The sequence below is a fragment of the Mus caroli genome, chromosome 7 (assembly GCF_900094665.2).
Source record: "Mus caroli chromosome 7, CAROLI_EIJ_v1.1, whole genome shotgun sequence".
NCBI classification, from domain to species: Eukaryota; Metazoa; Chordata; class Mammalia; order Rodentia; family Muridae; genus Mus; species Mus caroli.
The window spans coordinates 105075459-105101649 of NC_034576.1; the positions used below are offsets into that span (position 1 = coordinate 105075459).

General features: G+C 40.6%; 1 protein-coding gene and 1 pseudogene across 5 annotated transcripts in view; one reads left to right on the forward strand and one right to left on the reverse strand.

Moving 5' to 3' along the window:
• The window catches only part of Stim1 (stromal interaction molecule 1), a 167165-nt gene that overhangs the window by 99892 nt on the left and 41082 nt on the right, over window positions 1-26191 (forward strand). For all 5 annotated transcript variants that reach the window (XM_021166505.1, XM_021166502.2, XM_029479366.1 and 2 more), the window contains one exon: window positions 19164-19278. In XM_021166505.1, coding sequence (XP_021022164.1) covers window positions 19164-19278 — 115 coding nt within the window. The remainder of the gene's footprint in view (window positions 1-19163; window positions 19279-26191) is intronic.
• On the reverse strand, window positions 9079-9962 carry LOC110297330 (annotated as a pseudogene).

Below are 26191 nucleotides of genomic sequence, written 5' to 3' on the forward strand. Positions count from 1 at the left end.
CCCAATTCTAAGAAGGGGCAAAGTGTCCACACTTTTTTGGTCTTCATTCTTCTTGAGTTTCATGTGTTTTGCAAATTGTATCTTGTATCTTGGGTGTTCTAAGTTTCTGGGCTAATATCCACTTCTCAGTGAGTACATATTGTGTGGGTTCCTTTGTGATTGGGTTATCTCACTCAGGATGATGCCCTCCAGGTCCATCCATTTGCATGTATGGGTTTCTAAAAGTCAATTATTTTTAATTTATGTGTAAGACTGTTTTGCTCACATGTATATATGTGTACTGTCTGTGTTCCTGGTGCCAGAAATTGTCACTGGGTCCACTGGAACTGGCAATGTCAATCATTGTGAGCTTCCAATGTGGTTGCTTAGAACAGAGCTCAGTCCTTTGTCAGAGCAGCAAATGCTCTTAACCACTGAGTCATTTCTCCAGTCCCAATGTGGTTTTTGTTTTTTGAGACAGGGTCTTGCTCTGTAGCCCAGTGATAGAATGATGAGAAACTGTAGCTGAAAGTGAACCCTTTCCTCCCCCAGTTGCTTTGATCATGGTGTTTTATCAAAGCAATAAAAACCCTAAGATAATAGTTAACACCTTTTATACCAGTAATTTGGAGGCAAAGGCTTGGGGAAATTCTATGAGGCCAGCATAGTTTACATATCATGTTCCAGGCCAGCAGGGATACACATTGAGACCCTTTCTCAAAACAACAAAACAAAGCAAAAATCAAGTCTGAATATGACATTTAGAGTCTGGCCTGAGTCCAATATTTCTACAGTCAAGTCTTTTAGAACTTCACTTTCCTCATTTATGAAATTGAGATGAAGATTAGTTTAGATACACTTTGTCTTTGGCAAGGGTTAGTTAAGATAAAAATGGTCTATAGCAGAAACACTAGGTATTTTTTTGTTTTGAGACTAAATGTAGCCCTGGCTGGTCTGGAACTAAGTAGACAAAACTGGGGCTGGCGAAATGGCTCAGTGGGTAAGAGTACTGGCTGCTCTTTCAAAGGCCCTGAGTTCAAATCCCAGCAACCACATGGTGGCTCACACCCACCCATAATGAGATCTGATGCCCTCTTCTGGTGTGTCTGTAGACAGCTACAGTGCACTACAGTGCACTTATTTATAATATAATATAAATAAATCTTTGGGCCAGAGCGAGCAGGGACTGAGCAAGGGGAGTTGACTGGAGCAGGGCCGACCAGGGTGAGTGCTATGAGAGAGCAGAAGTTCTAAAATTCAATTCCCAACAACCACATGAAGGCTCATAACCATCTATCTGTACAGCTATAGTGTACTCATATACAATAAATAAATAAATAAATAAATAAATAAATAAATAAATAATCTTTATGCCAAACTGGCCTTGAACCTGTGGTGATTCTTTGATTCTGCCTCCTGCTGACAGGAGTAGAGGTTAAGGGACAGAGTGCTGATATTCAGAGAGCTGTAGGAGTTTCAAGAAGAATCTGTTGTGACGACCTAGTATGTGCTGTAGAGAGGAAGATACATTCTCATCTGGCACTCAAGCAAGGGTCCCAGTTGGCAGACACATGGAGCTACACATTTCAGAGAGTAGGCGTACTCTGCAATCTGTCTCCGTGACTTGCCAGATACAGGCTGAGGCAGCAGCTCCCCCAGATGGCCTCCGTCATGCTTCCAGGAGGACCAGAAGGTGGCTTGCTTTGACAGACAGGGAAATTCTTTCTCACTAAACAAACAGGCTGTTGTTTTCCCTCCTCCTTTCTCTGTTGTGGCGTTTGCTTTGTCTCTCCTTGATGACAGTCCTGCTGTTGACTATGTGTATTAGCACCCTTATGTTTTTTATCTGTATGTGTATCATTTTGTGCTTGTATGGTATATGTCTTTCTGCATTTAGATACATCAGTGTCTGTAACAAAAAGAAGAACAAATTCTGAGTTAAGGAAACTGAGTCAAAATAAAAAAGGTTAGGGGCAAAGGGTTAGGCCTACAGTATGTGCAGCCTGGAGGTAAAATGGAAGCCTCAAAGTTGCTGATAATGTAAGCAACATGTATATTTACCCACATGTCTCTGTCTATGTGTATGTCATGTTCAGTGTGAATCAAGAATATTAGGAAGTATTGACTTCCGATACTTCTGCTTCATTTGAGGATTAATGACCCTCTGTGTTTGTTTTTGTTTTGTTTTCTCTTTCCCCCCTCAACCTCTTCTTTTCCTTCTCCAGATATTTAGTTTTTGCTCCAGTATTTCGTGCTGACTGCAGGGCCTGTGAGAGCCCGTGAAGCAGACTTGTCTTCTTCCTGGGAAGATTTTATGTTATTGGTGGGCACGGTGGCACAGTCCCGCGATTCCAGCATTCACAAGGTTGAAACTGCAGTATCAGGAGTTCAAGGCTACTTTCAGCTACATAGTGAGCTCCAGGCCAGGTTTTGTGATAAGACATAGAGGCCGGTGAGATGGGTCAGCAGTAAAGGCATTTTGCCAAGCCTGATGACCTGAGTTTGGTCCCTGGCACCCACATGGTAGAAAGAGAGAACAAACTTCCACAAGTTATTTTTTTGACCTCCACAAGCATGTTGTGGTACACACTGTGTAAATAAATGTAATAAAATTTTATTTATACCAGCAGGTGAATGCAACATGTTTTGGGAATAGAGAAGGAAATTAACCATCTGAGAATGACAAAGGAAGACCACTCAAAAGAGATGGTGCTTCAGATAAACCTGGAGGGAGGAGGAGCAGTTATCCTGGGGAGATGGCTGAGAAATATATATACCAGGTAGAGGACCAAGTGTGATGTCATTGACAAGTAGTGAGTCAGTAGTCTCTTAATTTGAACGTTGAATAGGTAGATAAAGTGGGAGATGAGGTCAGAAAGGCAGGCCTTAGGCAGACCACACAATACTGAAGAACTTAGAATTTTGTCCTCAAAATGATGAACACTCAATAGAGCTAGCTCTATTTTGACTGAGGTATGTTAGGAGCAGGCTCTGGAGAGGAGATAAAACTGGAACTTAATTTTTAAAGATGAGCTGGAGCTTACCAGGTAAAAGAGCATTTGAGAAAAGGGAAATTTGATGAGTCTTGAAGGTAGTAAGCCAAAAACATAGCCCATTTGGGAGACATGAGTAGGGAGATGTCTATAGAAGCTCATTCACCACTCAGGGACATCAGTAGTAGATTTCTTCAATGAGTGGTAGGAGGCTCAAAAAACAAACCAAAACCACATGGATATAAAGGATCCTTTGTAAATAAGAGTCATGCACACAGTGCAGTAGTGTGTTGCCTAGTTTCTGTTCATTTCCTTTCAGTGCTCAATAGCCATAGGCCTTCCATATGTAGGTCCACATAGACATGCACCTCAGATTTGCTATGTGAACAAGGACAACTTCTGATTCTACCACTTCTACCTCCCAAGGAGTGGGGTTATAGGTATATGCCTTTACTTGATACAACATTGTCTCATGTGTTCCTTTACTTGAACCTTGAAATTATATCTACTAAAGTATTATTCCAAAAGGCTCATGTATAGAAGGCTTAATTTTTAGGAAGTGGTATTACTGAGAAGGAGTTAGATCATAAGGGGAGCTTACTTCATCAATAGGCTTAACTTCAATTATTAGCTAAATGGAAAGGAGAGGTTCAGTTAGAGGAAGGCATTCACTAAAGGCCTGCCTTTGAAGGTTATACCTTATTCCTAAGACCTGCCTTCTCTTGCTCTATTTCCTGACCACCACATGGAGAGTAGCTTTCCTTCCTCATTCCCTTCTGCCACGCAGTTTCTACCTTACCCAAGGCATAAAAGCAATGGATCCAGTTGACCATAGATCAAAACCTCTGAAACCAGGAGCCAAAATAAATCTTTTCCCCTTAGGTTTTCTCAAGAAATTGTCATAGTAATGGGAAGGTGATCAGCATACATGATTTCCTCTAGTATTTTAACATATTTATAATGGTTGTTCTGGTATTATTTCTATTAAACTTGACGTGTAGTCACTCTTAAAGGGAGTTCTGTTGCGCGGTTCTGCTTTTCTACTCGTACATCTTGCAGGTCTTTTTGAAAGGACATAAGGTAGCAACTTCAGGTACTTCAGGTACCGACTTCTGTGGGACTTATTATTTGCTTGTTCTTACGTGTTTAATGACCAGCTAGATTGTTTTAATAGTCTTCCTTGACATTCTCTTTGATTTCACTCCATAGAAAGTACAGTCTTACACATGTACACAGTCATTTTGCAGTGATAATGGTTCTGGCAGAGCTGTATTTGACATCTCTTTTCCTGCTCCATACAGTTTTGAAGCTCCATCAGTTGTAATATTATTACTCTCTTATTTTCAGCAGTATCTTGGGGCATAAATTACTTAACATGACCGTGTCATATTAAATCTCCTTTGAAGGGATTGTTTCTTGAGATTTGCACTTACACTGGGGAGTTCTTTCCAGTTCTTTTTTGTCCAGTTCTCTCTAGCAAACTATCTGGTCTATAATTTGCCATGTTCAAATAGACTTTATTTTCCCAAGTTTCATCTATTTGAGTTCAGCTGTGACATAAAAATATCAAATGAAAAATTCCATAAAAAGCAATTCATAAACTTTTACTATGTATATGTTGGTGTTGGGGATTGAACTCAGGACCTTGTACATGAAGGAAGGTATCCTACCACTTAGCCATGCCCCGACCCCTGTAAATTTTAAATTATGAACTATTCTGTGTAGAATATTGAAATCAAATGCTTTGACCAACCCTGGGTGTGAATCATCTCTTTGTTTAGAGTATCCTTGCTATATATGATAGCCACCTGTTAGTCACTGAATTGTCAGGTTTATCAAGTGGTATTGCAATGCTGTGTTCAAGCAACCCTTGTTTACTTAATAGAAATGGAACAAGGAACAATGCTGGCAAATTGGACATTCCAAAGAAAAACAATAAAGTGTTTTAAGAGAAATGGTGAAAGTTTCAGTTAATGAGAAAAGAAAAAAAAGGTATGCTGAAGTTGTTAAGCAGTAAAAATCAACCTATCTATGAAATGTAAAATGAATTTTGTTGTTATATCTCAAATTGCAAAAGTTATGTTCACAATATCATCATCCTAATATGGAGTTAACATATCATTGGTATATTTGTATGAGAAAAATCCATACTCCATAGAGTTTGGTACTGTCCACCATTTAACATAGTGTGTGCGCATGTAGTGGTGGGATGGAAATGGAATGTGTTCTCTGTAGATAAGAGGGGACTACTTCAGTGAAACCATAATTATCTCTCCAGATGCCTTTTACTATAACTAATACTGTCTACATGGCATCTTTAGTCTTGAACTTAGAGGGATTTGAAGCCTGATTTACCTCCAAGCAATGCCTTTGAGCTAAGGTTCTAGAACTGTCCTTAAATAATACTCTCCCTTTAGGAGTTGAGTACTTGGCAGTTGGACATCAGTAGCTTCAGGTCTCCATCGACTGTTACCTTATTAGTTATGGAACTGGGAGTTGTCCATATCTGTCCAGTATCTGTCGTGCTGCTGCATCCTGTCAGTATGAGGGCTGAGCAGCAGATGACAGGCCTACCTGGTGACCACATTCATAGATAGTCTTTGCAACAGACTGGATTTGGGGATTTCCTTGGGACCACTTTGGCCAAAAACTCAATTAGATGTAATCCAGTCCCCGTGCAGGAAGTTTCGTTTTGTGATAAGAGATGTCCAGTTGGAACTCTGTCCCTCCCATTATTTAGTGATTTTATTTAGATCACCTTCATATATGTGTATACTTTAGGAAGCTTTGCTGTATTAGGTTTCTATACTACCCTTCAAACAGCCCTTAATTTTAGCTGTCTCTCCCATATACCTTCCTTTGTCCTCTCTCCTCCCCCTCCATACTTGATCCTCCTGCTCCAGCATATCCATCCATCCATCCATCCATCCATCCATCCATCCATCCATCCATCTATAACTACTTATTCCATTTCTCTTTCCTAATGAGAGTTCTCTGTTCTCCCCTAATCCCTTATTCTGTACCTAGTCTCTGTGGTTCTATGGATTGTAGTTTGGTTATCATTGACTTAACAGCTAATATCAATGTATAAGTAAGTACATACCATATTTGTCTTTCTGAGTCTGGGAGACCTCACTCAGAATGATTTTTTTCTAGTTCCATTTTTTACTTTCTAATTTTATAATTTCATTTTTATGTTTGAGTAATACTCCACTGTGTAAATGCACCATATTTTAAAAATATATTTTTCTGTTGAGGGATGTGTAAGTTGTTTCTAATTTCTGGCATTATCAGTAGAGCCACAAGAACATGCTTGAACAAGTGTCTCTGTGATAGAATGAATCATCCTTTGGGTATATGCCCAGGAGTGGTATAGATGGGTCTTGAGGTAGATTGGTTCCTATCTTCCTAAGGACCCACCACACTTATTTCCACTGTAGCTGAACAGTTCATCCTGTATAATTTATCCATGAGCAGTGAATGAGGATTCCCCTTCACATCCTTCCTAGCATGAGCTACCACTTGTTTTGTTAATCTCAACTGTTCTGATAGATGTAAGATGAAATCTCAATGTAATTTTGATTAGTGTTTCCTTGATATCTAAGGAGGTTGAATTTTTCAAGTGTTTATCAGCCAGTTGAGTTTCCCCCCCGTATTTTAATTGGGTTCTTTGTTTTCTTGATATCTAGTTTCTTTAGTTCTTTATATATTTTGGATGTGTAATTGGTAAAAATCTTTTTCCGTCATGTTGGCTGCCACTTTGTCTGAATGACAGTGAAGCTTCTCAGTATTAGAAAGTTCCACTTATTAATTGTGGATCTCAGTGCCAAAGCTAACAATGTTCTGCCCAGAAAGTCTTCTCCTGGGCCAGGAGTTCAAGGCTCTTCCCCACTTTCTCTTCTATCAAGTTCAGTGTATCTGGTTTTATGTTGAGGTCTTTGATTGATATGGCGTTAAGTTTTGTGCAAGATGATAAATATGAATCTATTTGCATTCTACATGTCGATGTCCAGTTAGATGAAGATGGAATGTTTTTCCTAGTGTGCATTTCTGGCTTTATCAAAATCAGGTGTCTATCAGTGTGTGCATTTATGTCTGGGTCTTCAATTCCATTCTGTTGGTCAGTTTGGAAAAAACTGTGTCACTTTTTGTGTTAGTACCAAGTGGTTTTTATTGCTATAGCTCTGTAGTCCAACTTGAAATTGGGTGTCATGATACTTCCAGGATTGTTTTAGCTCTCCTTGGTGTTTCCTGTTTCCATATGAAGCTGAAGATTGTCCTATCAAGATCTGTGAGGAATTGTCCTGGAATACTGATAGATATTGCCTTGAATCTGAAGATTACTTTTGGTAGGATGGCCATTTTTACTATATTAATTCTATTAATCCATGAGCATGGGAGATCTTCCCATCTTGTAATATTTTCTTCAGTTTCTTTCTTCAGTGTCTTAATGGTTTTTTTATATACAAATATTTCACTTTCTTGGTTAGAGTTTCTCCAAAATGTTTTATATTGAGGCCATTTTCTGATTTCTTTAATTAATTAATTATGAGTACACTGTAGCTGCCTTCAGACACACCAGAAGAGGGCATCAGATCCCATTACAGATGTTTGTGAGCCACCATGTGCTTGCTGGGAATTGAACTCAGGACTTCTGGGAAAACAGTCAGTGCTCTTAACCACTGAACCAACTCTCCAGCCCTCCTGATTTCTTTCTGTTTGTTTGTCACTTGTATATAGGAGGCTACTGAATTATGTGAGTTAATTTTTTGTATTCAGCTTTTTTGCTAAAAGAGTTTATCAGCTATAGGAGTTTTTGGTGGAATTTTTAGGTGCTATCATCTGCAAATAAAGATACTGCTTCCTTTCCAGTTTGTATGCCCTTGATCTCCTTCAGCTATCTTAGTACTCTAGCTAAGACTTCAAGTACTATACTGAATAAGAATGAAGGGTGTGTATTGTTCCTGATATTAGTGTAATTGTTTGGAGTTTCCCTCCATTTAATTTGATGTTGGCTATGAACTTGCTGTAAACTGCATTAATTAGGTTTAGGTATGTCCTAATGTTTCCTTAATATCTCCTGGACTTTTATCATGAAAGGGTATTGGATTTTATCAAAACCATTTTCTAAATGTAATGAGAATATCATGCTATTTTTCTTCCTCAGTTTGTTTATGTGATGGATTACAGTTACTGATTTATGTATGTTGAACGATCCCTGCATCTCTGGGATAAACCTTACTTAATCACGTGGATGATCTTTTGATGTGTTCTTGGATTTGATTTGCAAGTATTTTTTTCAAGTGTGCATATTTGCTTTAGTCTTTAATAAGTGGTAGGTCTATATGCACACCACAGAATTGTCTTACATTTATCATCAGCAGATGCTTGATCTGTGACCTGTTTGTGCATCTCTTGCTCAGCTCCCGTGCTTCCCTTTGTGGAGAAGGGGAGTCATACAACACAACTAAGCCAGAAGACTTTCCTTTCAGGACTTACAATTCTGCTATTCTACAGTGTGCAAACAAATTCACTTTATTTACTTATTTGTGCCCATGTGAGGTCAGAAAACAATTCTCATTGGCTCTCACTCTCCACCTCTCTGAAGCCAGTTCTCTTAGGTCTCCCACACTGTGTACTCCAGGCTTAGCTGCTCCTGAGGCTTCCAGATGATTCTTCCGTCTCTGCTTCTCATCTTGAGGTAGGAGTATTAGGATAAATTCAAATCGCCAAACCTGGATATTTTTTCTTTTGTAATTTGGGTGTTTGCCTGCATGTATGTCTGTGCGCCACTTGCAGAGGCCAGAAGAAGGCACTCAGCTACCCTGGGACTGGAATGCAAGTGAGCTGCCATGTGGGTGCTGGAAACCAAACCCAGGTCAAGAGCAGCCAACACTCTTGACCCCTGAGCCATCTCTCCTGTTCCCCTACCTTTTTTCTAGACACAGACTGCTGATCCACCCAGGTTGCTAAGCTTGCAGAGCTACACCTTTACCTGCTGAGCCAACTCCCCAGTCTTTACTTGTTTTCAGTACAAAAATAACACATGCGATTTTTAAAAATTCAGAATATAAAAAAAATGCAAAGCAGTTTAAAATCCTTTTCTTCAAAGTGAAGCAAAGTCAGTGGTAGGTTCTGGGTCCTTCAGAGGCTTCCAGAACTTGCTCTAAAGGAAGGCACACACAGGCCCTCTTTTTTATTCACTGTCTCTTGAAACACATACTTGTTCGCCACTTCTTCATAACCTGCATCCACAAAGAGCTGGGCCAGGAATTCATCAGTAAAAAAAATACAATCTGGTTCCATCTTGCCTGACATAAAATTTTTTTCTCCAAGTTTGCTTCTGACTTTAAATCTAAGCATGGCGTGGTCATTCAGCCCATAGTCACGGAACAAGACACTTCTGCCTGGTTTTAATACCGTGTACACGTTTAGTAAGACAAGGCTTCTCAGGGTGCATGGCTGAGAGCACAAAGATCAATGTAACGGCATCCACAGACTCTGGTGGGGCGTGGTCAAGAAGGTCATCTCTAGTGAGGTCACATTGGAATACTTTGCATTTCTCTGCATTGTACAAAGGATGTTGCTTCACATAGTCAACTGCCCTTGGAGAAAAATCACAGGCATAGGCAAAGAGATTCAAATCTTCTTCTAAAAGTGGGAATAAACAGTTCCCAACCCCACAGCCAGCCTCCAACAAAGTCAATTTCTGACCTTCATACTCCCTACATGATCTCAGCTCCTCAACTCTCTGGTGGTCCAGTGTCTGTTCTTGAAAAAATTGGTACTGTTTCTTTTATAAAAAAGGTCCCAGTTTTTCTGAGTCTCTTTTTCCAGTTTTTGCTGTTTAAAAGCAGACACCAAAGCTTGGTCTCTTTTCATTTTCTCCTCTTCTTCAGTGCTAAGAATCCTTGTTTGCTTTGGAAAGAAGCCATTGCAGTTGCTGGAAACACATTCAATGCTACTACAGGTCTTCTGTTCTTCAGTCATCTCAACAATCGATGCTGAGATTGTAGACACTGGGGTTTCTCTGGTACAGTTTCCCCAGGTGACTTTCCAGCTCCAACAGGATACATCTGATGCTGTCAGTCAAGTCCAGGCTTTGGGAGTAGAATCTTCTAGCTGAGCTGGGATCCTCCTTAGACTAGACCAAAAATCGCCCAGAACTGTGGGCTACAGCAGTTCCGGGGAACTCTCTCTCCATGGCACTGCCCCCACTATTTCCCTGCAAGTATTTCATTGAGAATTTTTATACCTATGTTCATAAGGGAAATTGGTCTGTAATTCTCTTTCTTTGTTGGGTCTTCATGTGGTTTAAATATCAAGGTAACTATGGTCTCATAAAATGAATTTGGCAGTGCCTCTTCTGTTTCTCTTTTGTGGAGTAATTTGGGGAGTATTGGTATTAGCTCTTCTTTGAAAATCTAGTAGAATTCTGTAGTAAAACCATCTGGCCCTGGCTTTTTTTTTTTTTTTTTTTGAGAGACTTTTAGTGACTGCTCCCATTTCATAGGGGTTATACATCTGCTTTAATTGCTTATCTGGTCTTGATTTAACTTTGGAAGAGGAATGTATCCAGGAAATTATCCATTTCTTTTAGATTTTCCAACTTGGTAAAGTACCTGTAGACCAGGCTGGCATTGAACTCAGAAATCTGCCTGCCTCTGCCTCCCAAGTGCAGGGATTAAAGGTGTGCGCCACCACTGCCTGGCAAAGTACAGGTTTTTAAAGCATGTCCTTATTATTCTCTGAGTTTCCTCAATGTCTGTTGTTAAACCCCCCTTTCTGATTTTAGTTAATTTTAATATTCTTCTTTGTCTTTTAGTTAATTTGGATAAAAATTTGTCATCCTTACTGATTTTCTCAAAGAACCAATTCTTGGTTTCACTGATGCTTTGTATTTTTTGTTTGTTTCTACTTTATTGATCTCAGCTTGACTATTTCTTGCTGTCTACTTTTGGGTGTGACTTTTATTTTTGTTCTAGAGCTTTCAGGTGTGCTATTAAGTTTCTAGTATGAGAGCTCTCCTTTATTTTATTTTATTTTTTAATGTGACTATATCAGTGCTATGAACTTGTTCCTCTGAGGGAGGTGAGAACCTGCAATTAGCCTAACTGCTCTCCTGGCTTGAGTGGCCTGTGGGTTCTTGAAGAATCTCCTCAGTTTTACTGGAGACTTCATCCATGTAGCTTCTCACGGTGTCAAGCTATAAGTGCCTCTATCCCATCAGTTTTTATAAATATCCTTTCTTCCATCTAGGCATTAGCCTGACTGACCCAGTTTAGCTTGGAGATTGGGTGTTCATGGTGGTATGGCATAGACTGCAGATATCATCCTCCCTGCTGCATTCTGTCCAGTGCTGTGTATTCATTCTGTGTAGATATGGCATCATTGACCCCAATTAAGAAGATGTTCTTTTCTCTCTGAGGAAATTCTTTCTAATTAGTGATCTATTTCTGTCCTTCTATCATAAAACAAAGGTCACCAACTGGCAGTCCTTGACTGTTTTTGGATACTTTGGTCCTAATAGTTTGCAAGACTGGAGATGTTAGAGTAACCCAGTCTTTGCTGTTCTGTTCTGATGCATGGAAAGCTTCAACCTTAGATGTTGCCTTAGGGTCTGACCAGTGTCATGTATCTAATATTATGGTGCAGCATCAAGGATGACTCCGTAAGACCACCCTTCATCAGCCACACATTCTCTGCTTTCGCTTGTGCTGGTGCTGGACATAAAGGGAAAAGGAAAAGATGTTGCTGCTCTGGAAGAAGCTTCCTCGTGGCAGAGAGCTGGGAAACAGTTGAGGATTCTGTATTGTTTTAAGTGAACAATGTAAGTCACAGGAGAGGAGGAGGAGGAGGGGGAGGAGGGGAGAGAGAGGAGGAAGATGACCTAATTTCCATGTTCAGGATCACTGATAAGTGACCTGGATCTAAATAGGTGCCTATGTATGGTCAGGAGAAGAAGGGGAGTGTTTTAGATGAGAGAGTAGCATGTACAACTCATTGGACGGGTGAAAAGGCTGGTACTTTTAGAGATTAGGAATTTATTACCATCGGGAATATGAGAAAGAAGCAGTTGATGCTCCAATAAAGTCAGGTAGGGTTTAGACCATAGAAGGTTTTGTAAAAGGCTAATTTCAATTTAAGGTGGAGTTAGGGATTGCAAAGAATCCTAGGGCCAGAACAGAAAAAACCTTTGAAGTTAGGGGACTGTTGCCTTAATTTTCTCCATTTTGGATATTCTAGCATATTGGCTTTTGTTAGCAGGCACTGAGGAATACATCTCTCTTCTACATGCTCTATAGGACTCTCTTAGATCTGAGTGATCTGCATCATTATAATATTGGTTCCCAGGATTGTACATACACTTAGTTATATTATCCTTAAAAGAACCCTCTCCCTCTCTTCCCCATGCACACACTTTGTTTCAGGTACTATTCTAAGTTGTTACCATTAATTGACTCATTTATAAGTAAGTGGTATATGTATGAGGGCTTTATTGTTACCTCTATTTATAGATGATGCACATGATGCATTGAAAGTAAGTGATAAACCCACAATTTAAACTGAAGCAAATAGCTTTAGGAGCAAGGTCTAACTTGAATTCTCTCCAGTTTAACCCTGATTTGTTTTGTTTTGTTTTGTTTATCGAGACAGGATTTCTCTGTGTAGCCCTGGCTGTCCTGGAACTCACTCTGTAGACCAGGCTGGCCTCAGAAATCCTCCTTCCTCTGCCTTCCAAGTGCTGGGATTAAGGGCATATGCCACCAAGCCCGGCCAGTTTAACCCTCTTAACAGTTGAGACATGTGTCCAGAATTCTGTGTGTTGTAGGGTAAACTCAAATAAGAGACAATTTTCAGCTACCTAATAACTGGATACTCTGCTCTATGCCAGGGCCTTTACTTGGAGATGGGTCTAGGGAGCTAAATTAGTTATTCAATTAGGTATTCTAGGGAGTTTGCACTGTAAGTGAATAAAGAGATAAACATAGTCTCTATTTTTGAGTTGCTTAGGGAAAGTAGGAAGGGGCTAATTAAATAATAATTACAGTGAAGTAGGAGTACTGTCATAAATATGTACCTTGAAAACTAAGGGAACAATAAATAAGGGCATTCAATTAACTTACCTAGAAGCGTGGAAAACTACACAGAGGCAGTGACTGTAACAGGCATACAGTTTTTTGGGTTTTTTTGTTTGGTTGGGTTTTTTTGTTGTTGTTGTTTTTTGAGTCAGGGTTTCTCTGTATAGCCCTGGCTATCCTGGAACTCACTCTGTAGACCAGGCTTGGCCTCGAACTCAAAAATCCGCCTGCCTCTGCCTCCCAAGTGCTGGGATTAAAGGCGAGTGCCATCACCGCCCGGCAGCATAAAGTTTTAATAGGCATAAAACATTTCCTGTGGACCATGTTGTGGAAAGGCTTGGAGCTATAAAAGTGCACGCTTTGCTTAAGAACTAGAAATGGCTGGATATTTCTAGAGAGGGGTTAGCAACTTTCTCTGGAAATAACCAGAGATTAATTTTTTAGGTTTTTTTTGTTGTTGTTGTTGTAGCAACCACTCAGGGTTTTTGTTTGTTTGTTTTCTTTTTTTTTGAGATAGCGTCTCACTATGTAGTCCTAGCTGTTCTGAAACTTGCTAAGTAGACCAGTCTGGTCTTGAACTCATAGATCTACCTGCCTCTGCCTCCTGGGTTCTGAGATTAAAGTTATGACCCACTAATCTGATTTCAGTTCTACTTTTATGGTATAAAATAAGCTATAGATAATATGTCAATTAGTGGGGCTGTATTCAGGTAAAGTTTTACATATTGGGGCTGGGAATGTGGCTCAACCATTAATGGCAAGCTTGCTTAAGCATGCACAAAGCCCTGGATTTGATCCCCAGAACCACATATACTGGACATGGTGGTGGTAAATGCTGGTAATCCTGGCACTCTGGAGGTGGAATCAGAAGGATCAGAAATTCAAGATTGTGTTTGGCTATATAATACAGTTGAGACCAGTCTAGGATACATACTAAAACCACCAACAGATTGGGAAAGGATCTTCACCTATCCTAAATCAGATAAGGGACTAATATCCAATATATATAAAGAACTCAAGAAGGTGGACTCCAGAAAGTCAAATAACCCCATTAAAAAATGGGGTCAGAACTGAACAAAGAATTCTCACCTGAGGAATACCGAATGGCAGAGAAGCACCTGAAAAAATGTTCAACATCCTTAATCATCAGGGAAATGCAAATCAAAACAACCCTGAGATTCCACCTCACACCAGTCAGAATGGCTAAGATCAAAAATTCAGGTGACAGCAGATGCTGGCGAGGATGTGGAGAAAGAGGAACACTCCTCCATTGTTGGTGGGATTGCAAGCTTGTACAACCACTCTGGAAATCAGTCTGCCGGTTCCTCAGAAAATTGGACATAGTACTACCGGAGGATCCTGCAATACCTCTCCTGGGCATATATCCAGAAGATGTCCCAACCGGTAAAAAGGACACATGCTCCACTATGTTCATAGCAGCCCTATTTATAATAGCCAGAAGCTGGAAAGAACCCAGATGTCCCTCAACAGAGGAATGGATACAGAAATTATGGTACATTTACACAATGGAGTACTACTCAGCTATTAAAAAGAATGAATTTATGAAATTCCTAGCCAAATGGATGGACCTGGAGGGCATCATCTTGAGTGAAGTAACACAATCACAAAAGAACTCACACAATATGTATTCACTGATAAGTGGATATTAGCCCAAAACTTAGGATACCCAAGATATAAGATACAATTTGCTAAACGCATGAAACTCAAGAAGAATGAAGACCAAAGTGTGGACACTGTGCCCCTTCTTAGAATTGGGAACAAAACACCCAGGGAAGGAGTTACAGAGACAAAGTTCATAGCTGCGATGAAAGGATGGACCATTTAGAGACTGCCGTATCCAGGGATCCATCCCATAAGCAGCTTCTAAACGCTGACACCATTGCATACACTAGCAAGATTTTGCTGAAAGGACCCAAATATAGCTGTCTCTTGTGAGACNATGCCGGGGCCTAGCAAACACAGGAGTGGATGTTCACAGACAGCTATTGGATGTATCACAGGGCTCCCAATGGAGAAGCTAGAGAAAGTACCCAAGGAGCTAAAGGGATCTGCAACCCTATTGTTGGAACAACATGATGTACTAACCAGAACCCCGGAGCTCTTGTCTCTAGCTGCATATGTATCGAAAGATGACCTAGTCGGCCATCAATGGAAAGAGAGGCCCATTGGACTTGCAAACTTTATATGCCCCAATATAGGGGAATGCCAGGGCCAAAAGAATGGGAATGGGTGGGTAGGGAAGTGGGGGGTGCTATGGGGGACTTTTGGGATAGCATTGGAAATGTAATTGAGGAAAATATGTAATAAAAATATTAAAAATTAAAAAAAACACAATCTAACCTCAAATGAAAAAGAAATATGTAAATAAAAAGACTGTAAACTGCATTTTGCTTATATAGATAGCATCCTGACCTCTGGTCTGGCCAGGAGGGAGCATATGAAGGAATGTCACTTGAAAACAAGGGTATAGGCCACATTTTCAAAGGCCTCAATGTGTGGCTATGAGGATATGAAACTAGGGCTTTGCCTTGTAGGTTATTAGAAGCCATGGAATTTTAAAAAGAGGAGTTGGTCAAGTTAGACTTGAATTTCATATAGGTCATTCTAGTGGTTTGGTTTGGTTTTGAGACAGTCTTTTACATAGCCTGGGATGACCTCGAACTCCTGATCCTGATATCTCAAGTGCTGACATTACATTTGTCTCCACTGTACCGCACTTCATTCCATTGTTTAAACTGGCAGAAGACCTGAATGCATGGAGATGAGTGAGAAATGACTCTTCTCTCCTAACCTTTTAGCAGTAGCTGGTGAATGCTACTCAGGACAGTTATTTCATCTCAGAAACATGTGTCCTAGTACTCAGTATAGACAGCACCTGGAGCTATGGCAGCCAAAATGTCAGTTCTTACATGTGGTAATTACACTTTTGTAATTCTAGTACTGAGGATGCTGAAACAGCTGGGTCACATGTTTGTGGTTAGCCTTCACTACATAGGAAATCCCTGCATTGAAAAACAAACAAACAGACAAACAAACAAACAACAAACTAGGCATGGTGGTGAATGCCTGTAACCTCAACACTTGGGAGGTGGAAGCAAGAAGATCAGGAGTTCAAGGCTAGCCTCAATACAAATAACACAAACAAAAAAGCTAGTCAATGCTAGATGTTTTAAGATACAAAGACGAGCTGAGAAACATGGGTTTTTAATATTTGGGAGGAGGAGACTTTAGATGTGCTGTTTGGTTTGGAAGGCATAAAAGATGTAGTGAGGATCAAGGTTGGATAGTGGAGGAAGGAGGCAGTGGTACCAAGGTCCCTGCACCTGAAGATGTACCAGTCTTCTTGCTTGAAGTCACTGAGTTCTGTCCTCTGTGGAGGCTAGCGGGGACGATGCTGAGGGAATCTAGAGCTGGCTTTTCCTTCTCTGCTACCACCCACAGGACTCCACTACTGCTTGGGATTGTCTTTGTGCTACCTCATGGAAGATCACTTTTCTGAGCTCATAGAGCTAAATATACCTAGTAACAGCTGGTGCTTTGGCACTTAGGCGAGCTACTGAGCTGCTGTTCCAGCCAATGCTACATTCCCCATGGTAAGACAAAACTTTTAGGGCACCTCCTTGGACCTTCTTGAGAGAGGAGCTCCTCGTTCTGAGCTTGAAACAGTAAATCCTTGTTTGGGGAGCCAAAGAGCAATCTGATTTTTTGTTGTTGCTATTTATTGCTTTTAAATATTTTTCTACTTAAGACTTTAGTTATTTGTTGGCTATAGGACAATATTAAGAGTAAAATAAGGTTCATGCTTATCTAAAATATAGTAGAAATTGGAGTTCTAGTTTAATATAGCATTCTTTTTAAATTTTATTTTGTGTATTGGTGTTTCACCTGCATGTATGTCTGTGTGAGTGCATCAGATCTCCTGCACCTGGAGTTACAGGCAGCTGTGAGCGTCCATCTAGATGCTGGGAATAGAATCTGGGTCCTCTGAAAGAGCAGCCAGTGCTCTTAACTGCTGGGCCATCTTTCCAGCTAATGTAACATTCTTATCTCAGTATTGTACTTTATGTTTATAATCCTACCATATAAGTCCTCCTGAGGCAGGAGGACTGCTGTAAGTTTGAGAACAGTCTAGTCTACATATTGAGTTCCAGCTCTAGGCTAGCTGGGGGTATATAATGAGACTCTTGTTTTGAAAAAAACAAAAAGAAGAAAGAATAGGTAAGAAAAATTATTGTTATTATTATTTGTTTAAAAAGGCAGACTCGCATGTAGTGCAGGATGACCTCAGCCTTACTGTTGTCAAGGCTAACCTTGAATAGCTGTTTCTCCTGCTTCTGCTTCCCAAGTCCTGGGCTTACTGATGTGCGTTTCTACACCTTGCTAAAGAAAAATTTCTTGTATATTTTGTTTATAACTGGAAAACTGGAATCTTGTGCCATGGAGCATATGGTTTTGAAGGGAAGATAGATACATAACAACTCTAGGGATACACACTAGAGCTGTGGAGCATAAAAGGTCATCTTTGCTCAAGATGTTTCTGTACTTACCTACTTTTTTATTTTTAAGATTTGTGTATTTATTTTATGTATATGAGTACACACCAGAAGAGGGCATCGAGTCTCACTACAGATGGTTGTGAGCCACCATGTGGTTTCTGGGAATTGAACTCAGGATCTCTGGAAGAGCAGCCAGTGCTCTTAACCGCTGAGCCATTTCTCTAGCCCACTTACCTACTTTTGAGTTATGCTTTAAAGTTTAGAAATACTTTTGTGAATACCAGGAACCATTAAATTCTGTGCCTCTGTGGGGCTGAGGGTCTCGTGCCTGAGCAGTGTGAGCTGTATAAATACTGCACAGAATGTGAGTGCCAGGGGCAGCGGCAGGGCGGACAGCACATGCACTTGGGGAGGGGCAACTGCTGTTTGGCCCGGCCATCTTGTTGTGCCTGTGTGTGAACCCAGGAGTGGAGCAAAGAGGACAAGGCTTGAGCCCTTCATTAGCTCCTTAAGCACCAACTCTTGGGCCTGCAGGTTCCTTTTCCACGCTGTTATTGGCAATTGATATTATCCTCAGTTTCAAGTAGAACATTCATTCCCTCCACATTTCAGGGCTGGAAAGATGGTAGTTAAAGGGATACATTGCTCTTCTAGTGGTCTTCTGAGTTGTTAATCCCAGCTCCAAGCGGATCTGACGTCTCTGCTTCTCATGTACTCAAGTACACACAGAGATAAATTTAAATTACATTTGAAATAGAACAGTTTACATAAAACTTCATCAGTTCTGATTCTCCTTTTCTTCTTTCTTTCTTCCTTTCTTTCTTCTTCCTTTCTTTCACTCTTTCCTCTTCCTATTTTTACCCCCCTCTCCACAAAAAAGAGTCCAGAGTCATCCTCAGGTACATACGATGTTCCAGGTTTGTCTGGGCTATGTGAGACTTTGACTATATTAAACAACCAAACAAAAACACCAACCAGACAAACTAAAGAGTTGGAGCTACTGGGAACCTAGATCAATTGGTACAGTGCCTGTCACATAGTTGTGAGGACCTGAGTGTTAATCCCCAGCATCCATATAAAAAGTTGAGCACCGCAGCACCTATCTGTAACTTCAGGGCTGTGGTGGGTGGACAGGTGAATTTTGGGGGCTTGCTGGCCAGTCAGCTTAGCCAGATTAATATTTTCCAGGTTCAGTGAGACCCTGTCTCAAAGGGTAAGGTGAATGTTGCCTGTGACATTTGCATGTGTGCACAGGCATGCACAGACATACTGCACATTTCTTTTAAACATTAACTCTTCTTTGTTTCCCTTGTGGCTTGTTGAGTCCACTGTCACTCTTTCAATAAATAATAATAATAATAATAGTGAGGGAAGAATTCAAACATATTTGTCTTTTTTATATGAAACATGTAACTAAGTGAAAAATTGTTTTTACCAGCAACTGAGGCATTCACGTAGAAAGATACACGAGTGGGGTTTATAAGTAGTCCATTGGAAATGTGTTATATATAGCTGGAGACAAGTGACTTGTGGAGATCTTGGTGGGCTGGTTCACAAGTATCTCCTGTGACTTGTGTGCTTTTCTCTTACAGTTCCTAAGGGAAGACCTCAATTACCATGACCCAACAGTGAAACACAGCACCTTCCATGGTGAGGATAAGCTTATCAGCGTGGAGGACCTGTGGAAGGCGTGGAAGTCATCAGAAGGTAACAGGCAGCTTTGTTGGTTGTGGTTGTTAGAGGTCTAGAGAAGAGAGAGGATGAATAGATACTGGCCTTAGAAGGACATGAACAACAAAAAATGCTTAACAAGAAATAAGTTACTGAAATCATTCTATAGAGTCATGGAATAAGACCAAATTACAGTCATTATGCTGGGAAAGGGATTTGAAGTTGTTCATTAGGATGTCTTGAATTCCAGCCTGTCGACTTCTGTCCTCACACTATCCTCCATAGAAATCTACCAGCTTGCCATGTCCTCCCCACGGATAAGGAGCTTGCTGTTCTCTTGAGGCAGTCTGTTCTGTACTCTCTGCCTAGTCCACCTCTTCTGAGTCCCAGTGATCCACAGGTTGAGTGGCATCAGGTCCTGAATCTTTTGCCTTCACCACTCCTCTCTGCCAAGTTACATATTCCTTCATCTTTGAATAAAAATATCTCAGGCTCTTTCTGATTTAGATGTCCTTTTTGTAAACATTTTTATAATATTTTTCTTAGCTCCTTGAGCTGGGCTCAGAGTCCTAAATGTGGTTTGATTTACATAGAGCTGAACTGTGTTGCCAACTTCTGGGCTCTGGGCCCTGGGCATATATACTATCACTTCCTGATTAAGTGCTAGTGCCCTCAGTGGTCTCATTACTGACTCATGTTGAATTTATCAGTGAAAATTTTAGACCCTTCAAGTAATAAAGCTCCTACATCCTACAAACTTGTTTCCCTCCACCGGAACATTTTATTCAGAATTCTGAGTAAAACACCAGGTTTAGTTTATGACACTTGATAGGAAAGAAAGTGATAGATCTTTAGCTTCCTCTTTTATCTCTATGGCTAGAGCTTCCTTAGATCTCAATAGGATTGGAAGCTTATAGTTCAGTTGCTAAGTGGTTTGCGTCTCATGAACAAAGCCCTGAATTTGATTTCCGACACTGGGAAACCAGCTATGGTGCACATGTGTGATCCCAGCTCTTGGGAAGCGGAGGCAGGAGGACCAGAAGTTTAAGATCATCCTCACTAAGTTCAAGGGCAGTCTAGGGTTTGTGAAACCCAGTCTCTAAGACAGGTAAGTAGCTAGGTAGACAGACAGACAGACAGACAGACAGATATTGGAAACAGCATTTTCCCAAGGTCTTATAGAGGAGATGTGTCCTAGTTTACCTTCCTTTGTTGTGACCAAAATCAACTTGGGGAGGAAAGGGTTAATTTGGCGTCTAGTCCATCATTAGGAGAAGCCAAGGCAGGACCTGAAGCAGAGACTGTAAAGGAATGCTGCTTACTGGCTTGCCCTTCATGGCTTGTTCAGTTTGCTTTCATGGACCATTCAGGACCTCCTGCCTTGGGGGCATCACTCCGGTGGCCTGTGCCCTCCCACATCAATCACTAATTTAAAAACGATCCAGAAGCTCACCACAGGCTGACGTTATGGAGACAGTTTTCTCAATTGAGGTTCCCTCTCCTAAGACAATTCTAGCTGTATCAAGTTGACCAAAAAACAAAACAAAAACAAACAAACAAATAAACCCCAAACCAAAAACCCAAAAAAAACAAACCCCAAAACCAAACAAACAAAAACAAAAAACCAAAAAAAACCCTGACCAGTATAAGGTGTTAAGAAAGGTTAAACTTGAGTTATCCAGGACTTCAGAATTTTGAGTGTCTCCTTATTTTGCCCATGTTGGCTTCAGACTCTTGGATCTTAGCCTTGTAAGCAGCTGGGATTATAGGCACCTGCCACTGTTTCTAATTTTCCTTGTTTTTAGATGAGGAAACTTAGGACTTGGCTTATAAAATTATGTGTTCATTGTCATGCATTTAGGAGAGCCAGGACTAGATGTAGATCTTCTGATCCTTGTCGATCAGTGCACTTCCTTGTCAGCTGATGGCAGACATGAGGCTGTTTCTATTTTTATTCAGAGTCTTACCTGCAACTATAGAATTTAAATCAGAGAGGAAACATGCATATGTAGGTAGAGAGCATTAGATTCAGTAGATTCGCAGCAGGAAATGGAGCAGCTGCTGCCACTTAAGTGTCTCATCAGTTTAGGAGCAGGTAAAGGAGCATGTCGGAGAAAGCACACACCACACACACACATATACACACACATACACATACACACACACATATACACACACATACACACACACACACACACACACACATATACACACACACACACACACACACACACACACACACATATACACACACACACACACATACCCTCCCGCAGTTAAATGTATCTTTACAGCAATGCAGGCTGTCTACTGAAGAGAGATGAAGCAATGACATGAACTTTAATATTGACGTTATATTAGAATTGCCAGGGAAAAATCTTCTAGCAGTCTGTTTAATTATTTTTCTTTTCTAACAGCATAGTGATAAGGTGCTTAGTTTTTTAAGAGTAGATTTTATAAGTATGAACTTAGAATGTAAGAGGTGAGGAGCACGTTCGTGGCCTTCCTACAAGCTCAAACAAACATGACTGAGAAAGGAGAGTAACGGAGGGAAGGCAGCGATGGAGGACTGAATCCTAGTGTGAGCGAACAGCCCAGGGCATTTTCTGATCAGAACTTTATTTTTGAACTTAGCAACTATTTGGAACACTTCCAGTGTATTTCAAATTACAGGAACATGGAAGACAATGGAGTATGTTTTTAAGAAGGGGCTGAGACTCGTTTGCCCTTAGCAGTAAAACATCCAACCTCACTGCCATGGAGTCCTAGGCGTGAACCTTTTCAGGACTGGGTGACCGGAGGTTTGCTAGTCTAAAAGTAAGACTCTTCTGGGCCCAATGATGTGCCTCATTATTTAGGGGAGGCTCCTATTCTCTCTAGAGTGAGTTTCCAGAGCTATGAAAGGCGTGTGGTATTCTGGCATTAATTCAAACTGGCTGGCCTGAACATAGCTAACTGGTGTAGATATCAGCTTTAGTCATTTATGTTCAGAACATTGGCAGACTAATGAATGTCACGCCTTTTTGTGTGATTAGTGTTGTTGTTAACATTCTCGGACTAATATTGGAAATCAGTGTTTGTTTTTTCTCTCTGTCTCTGTGTCTCTGTCTGTCTGTCTCTGTCTCTCTGTCTTTCTCTCTCCTTCTTTCTCTCCCCCCACTTTTCCTGTGTTATTTAGATCTTAGCAGAAAAGTCTTCATTAACCAGCTCTGGGTTTTAATAATAAAGTCAGCAGCAAGTCAGAACCGACTCTGACACATGTATAGTACATCACACATGCTAAGCGCTGTTCTAAGTGTTTTCTTTATGTTCATTCATTTCTCATGATAACTTTATATGTATTGTTACTGTGGTTTTGAGTTATCTCTGTTTTCAGATGTGGAAAACAAGGCAAGGAGATTGAGTGGAACAATGTAATATAATCCTGTCACTAACTATGTGTAGTTACTTAAGATAGCACAGAGTAAGATCATGGCTCCTCACAGCTCTGCTCTCAATTCTGTCTGAAGTTGGTTATAAAGCTGGGCCTTGGGTGGATATGGGGGACTTTTGGGATAGCATTGAAAATGTAAACGAGGAAAATACCTAATAAAAAAATAAATTTAAAAAAAAAAAAAAAGCTGGGCCTTCCCAGGCCATTTGCACTTTACCCTGGACCCCGCCTTCTCCTCCTCCTCCCTCTCCCCTTTCTATTAGTTGTAGCTACATTTTTGAAAGAAAAAGAAAATTTGTTTATTCCCTTCCTCTTTCCCTCTCTTGGGGCAGCACCTCAAGTAACCAAGGCTAGTTGATCCTCCTGGCTCTCTGTCTCCCAAGTGCTGGGGTTACAAGTCTGTGGCACCTGATGCACGCACTCACTCCCCCTCCACACCACTGTCCCCCGCCCCACCCCCTCAGCCCACTCCCATGCTAGAGCTCAAATTCAGGCCCTCACGTGTGCCAAGCTTGTTACCTGCATGGAGCTAGTCGCAAAGACCCTAGGTAAGTTTTCTTCTTGATGACTGAATCAAAATTGTCACCTGTGTTGTGACGTAATATTTAACAGAGTCACTTTATGTCTTGTTTTAAATATACTGGAAGAAGGAAGGTCTTACTTGGGAAATCACACCCTCTCTGACCCTCCTTCTTCTGCCTGCGCGCTTATAGAAATCTGTGCCCCTGCTGCCATAACTTGATTTCAGCAGCTTTTCATGGGAGCTAATGAGATGATATTGATATAAATTACAAACATTTATAGTTTATTGTAGTCTCTGTTTTACCATATGCATACAATTGTGAAGCCACTGCACAGTAAAGGCAGTCTGTATTCATTACCTCATATCTTCTGTCATCTCCCCTCCCCCTCAATAACTACTGAACTACCTTCTGACCAGTTCAGTTCACACTTGCTAGCATTTTATTTAAATAGATTTATATGATATGTACTCTTTAAAATTTAGTCTCTTGCATTTAACATAATTATTTTGAGATTCATATTTTACATGTATGAATAGCTCATCTTTTTATTACTGAGTATTAATACAATGAAGAGATATACTTCAATTGTTTTGTCCATTTACTTCTTGTTAGACATTTGAGTTACATAAGTTTCTATTACAAATAAAGCTGAAGTGACCATTTAAATATGAGTCACATGCATAGTCTGTGTCTTAGGAAAACACGTAGGAGTGGAATGACTAGATCGTATGGCAGGTATCAAGAAACTATCAGTGTTAGATATTCCCATCAGTAGTGTATGAGACCCTCCGCTCCCAGTCTATTGTAAATATTGTCACCAGTCTGTTAAATTTTAGCATGGTTTGTAGTATTAGTGATACTGGGCATCTTTTCATGTACATAAGTTGTCAGTCATATATCTTCTTTTGTGGAATATCTTTTAAATCTTAGGCATTTGTTTGTTTGTTTTAAGATAACATCTTATAGTTCAGGCTTGCCTCAAACTGCCATGTAGCCATGACTGGTTTTGAACTCCTGATCATTCTGCTTTCACTTCCTGAGTAAGAGCTGGGATTGTAGGCATAAATCATCGTGTCCCATAACTGTGAAATAATTCATCCCCCCCCTTTTTCCCTAGCTTTTTAATATGATGGCTGAAATCACTGATTTGAATCCTTTCTTCATCATCTTCTTTTCCATGTGTCTGTGCATGATAGGAATCTATATGAATGTTTGTATATATATTTATGTGGGTATATGCATTAAGTGTGTAGAGGCCCAAGGCTGACATTTTAAATCTTACTCAGTCATTCTTCACCTTGTTCATTGAGTCAGTGTCTCAGTGCTCACTTAAAACTCACTATGTATTACAGGCTGGCCCCAGAAATTTGTAGTCTCTGCCTTTTGAATGCTAGGATTACCTGTGTTATCTGGCCTGAAACTTTCTATATAGCCAGGGCCCTCAAACTCATGATTTTCCTGCCTCAGTTTCTCTAGTGCTTACATTAAGGTTGCACACTATCACATTCAGTTGAAACCTTTATGGGTTTATAAATATTTTTCCTTTTTATGTCTTAACTTATAGTCTGTTCATGTGCATATGCTCATCTGTACAAATATTCTATTGGCTAGTGTAAAAATGCCAATCAAGGCATTGGCTGATGATATTAAGTCTACTTAACCTTGGTTATGTTTCTAGCTGCTTGGTTTATCATTTACTGAGAAAGGAACAAATTTTTTCTTTTTCTTTCTTTCTCTTTTTTAATTAATCATTCCATTTGTTTACATCTCAAATGATCTTCCACTTCCCAGTTACTTCTTCACAAACCCCCATCCCACAGCTCTCTCCCCCTTCCCCTTGTCTCTATGAGGGTGCTCCCCCACCTACCCATCAGCCCTACTGCTACAGCATCCCCCTTCTCTGGGGCATCAAACCTCCACAGGACCAAGGGCTTCCCCTCTCATTGATGTCAGGCAAAGCCATCCTCTGATACATATGTGTCTGGAGCCATGGATCCATCCCTGTCCGTAGTGGTCTAGTCCTTGGGAGAACTGGGTAGTCTGGCCAGCCGACATTGTTCTTCCTATGGGGTTGCAATCCCCCTCAGCTCCTCCTGACTGGGATCCCCAAGCTCAGTCTGATGGTTGGCTCCAAGCATCCACATCTGCATTGGTCAGTTGCTGGCAGAACCTCCCAAGGAACTGTCACACTAGGTTCCTGTGTTAGCAAGCGCCTCTTGCCAATAGCAACAGTGTCTGTTGTTTGCAGACAGGATGGATCCCCAGGTGGGGCAGTCCCTGGATAGGAGCAGAGATGGAAAGGAATACATTTTGTTTGGAAGATTTTGTTTGGCTCTTGATTTCAGAAGCCTTGTTGCCTTTGGTCTGTAGTAAGGTGTTCTATTCAGGCAGAGATCACTTGGCAGGGAAAACTTTACTTTGTGGTGACTGGAAAGCAAAGAGGGAGTGCATGATAAAGTGATCTGGGCTTCTAATATCCATATTTCACAAATGACCAAACTTCCCTCCGCTAAATCACACCTACAGGTTCCAGGTATAGGTCCTCCACATGTTATAGTTTAGTGTATCTATTTCTGTCTCTTTTCATTATTGATTATTTTATTTTCAAAGTACTGCGGGTTGAACTCAGAAAGTGCTCTCCCATTGAACTATATCCCCAGGCCTTGACTTATGTTTTTAAATTTAAAATACATTACTAGGCACATATGTTTCACACCTGTAATGCCAGCATTTGGAAGACTGAGGCAGGAAAATTGACTTGAATTGGAAGCTAGCCTGGTCTACATGATGACTTTCTGTCTGTCTTTCTTCCTTCCTTCCTTCCTTTCTTCCTTCCTTCCTTCCTTCCTTCCTTCCTTCCTTCCTTCCTCCTTTCCTTTCCTTTTTCCTTTCTTTTTTCCTTTCCTTTCCTTTCCTTTCCTTTCCTTTCCTTTCCTTTCCTTTCCTTTCCTTTCCTTTCCTTTCCTTTCCTTTTTCCTTTCCTTTCCTTTCC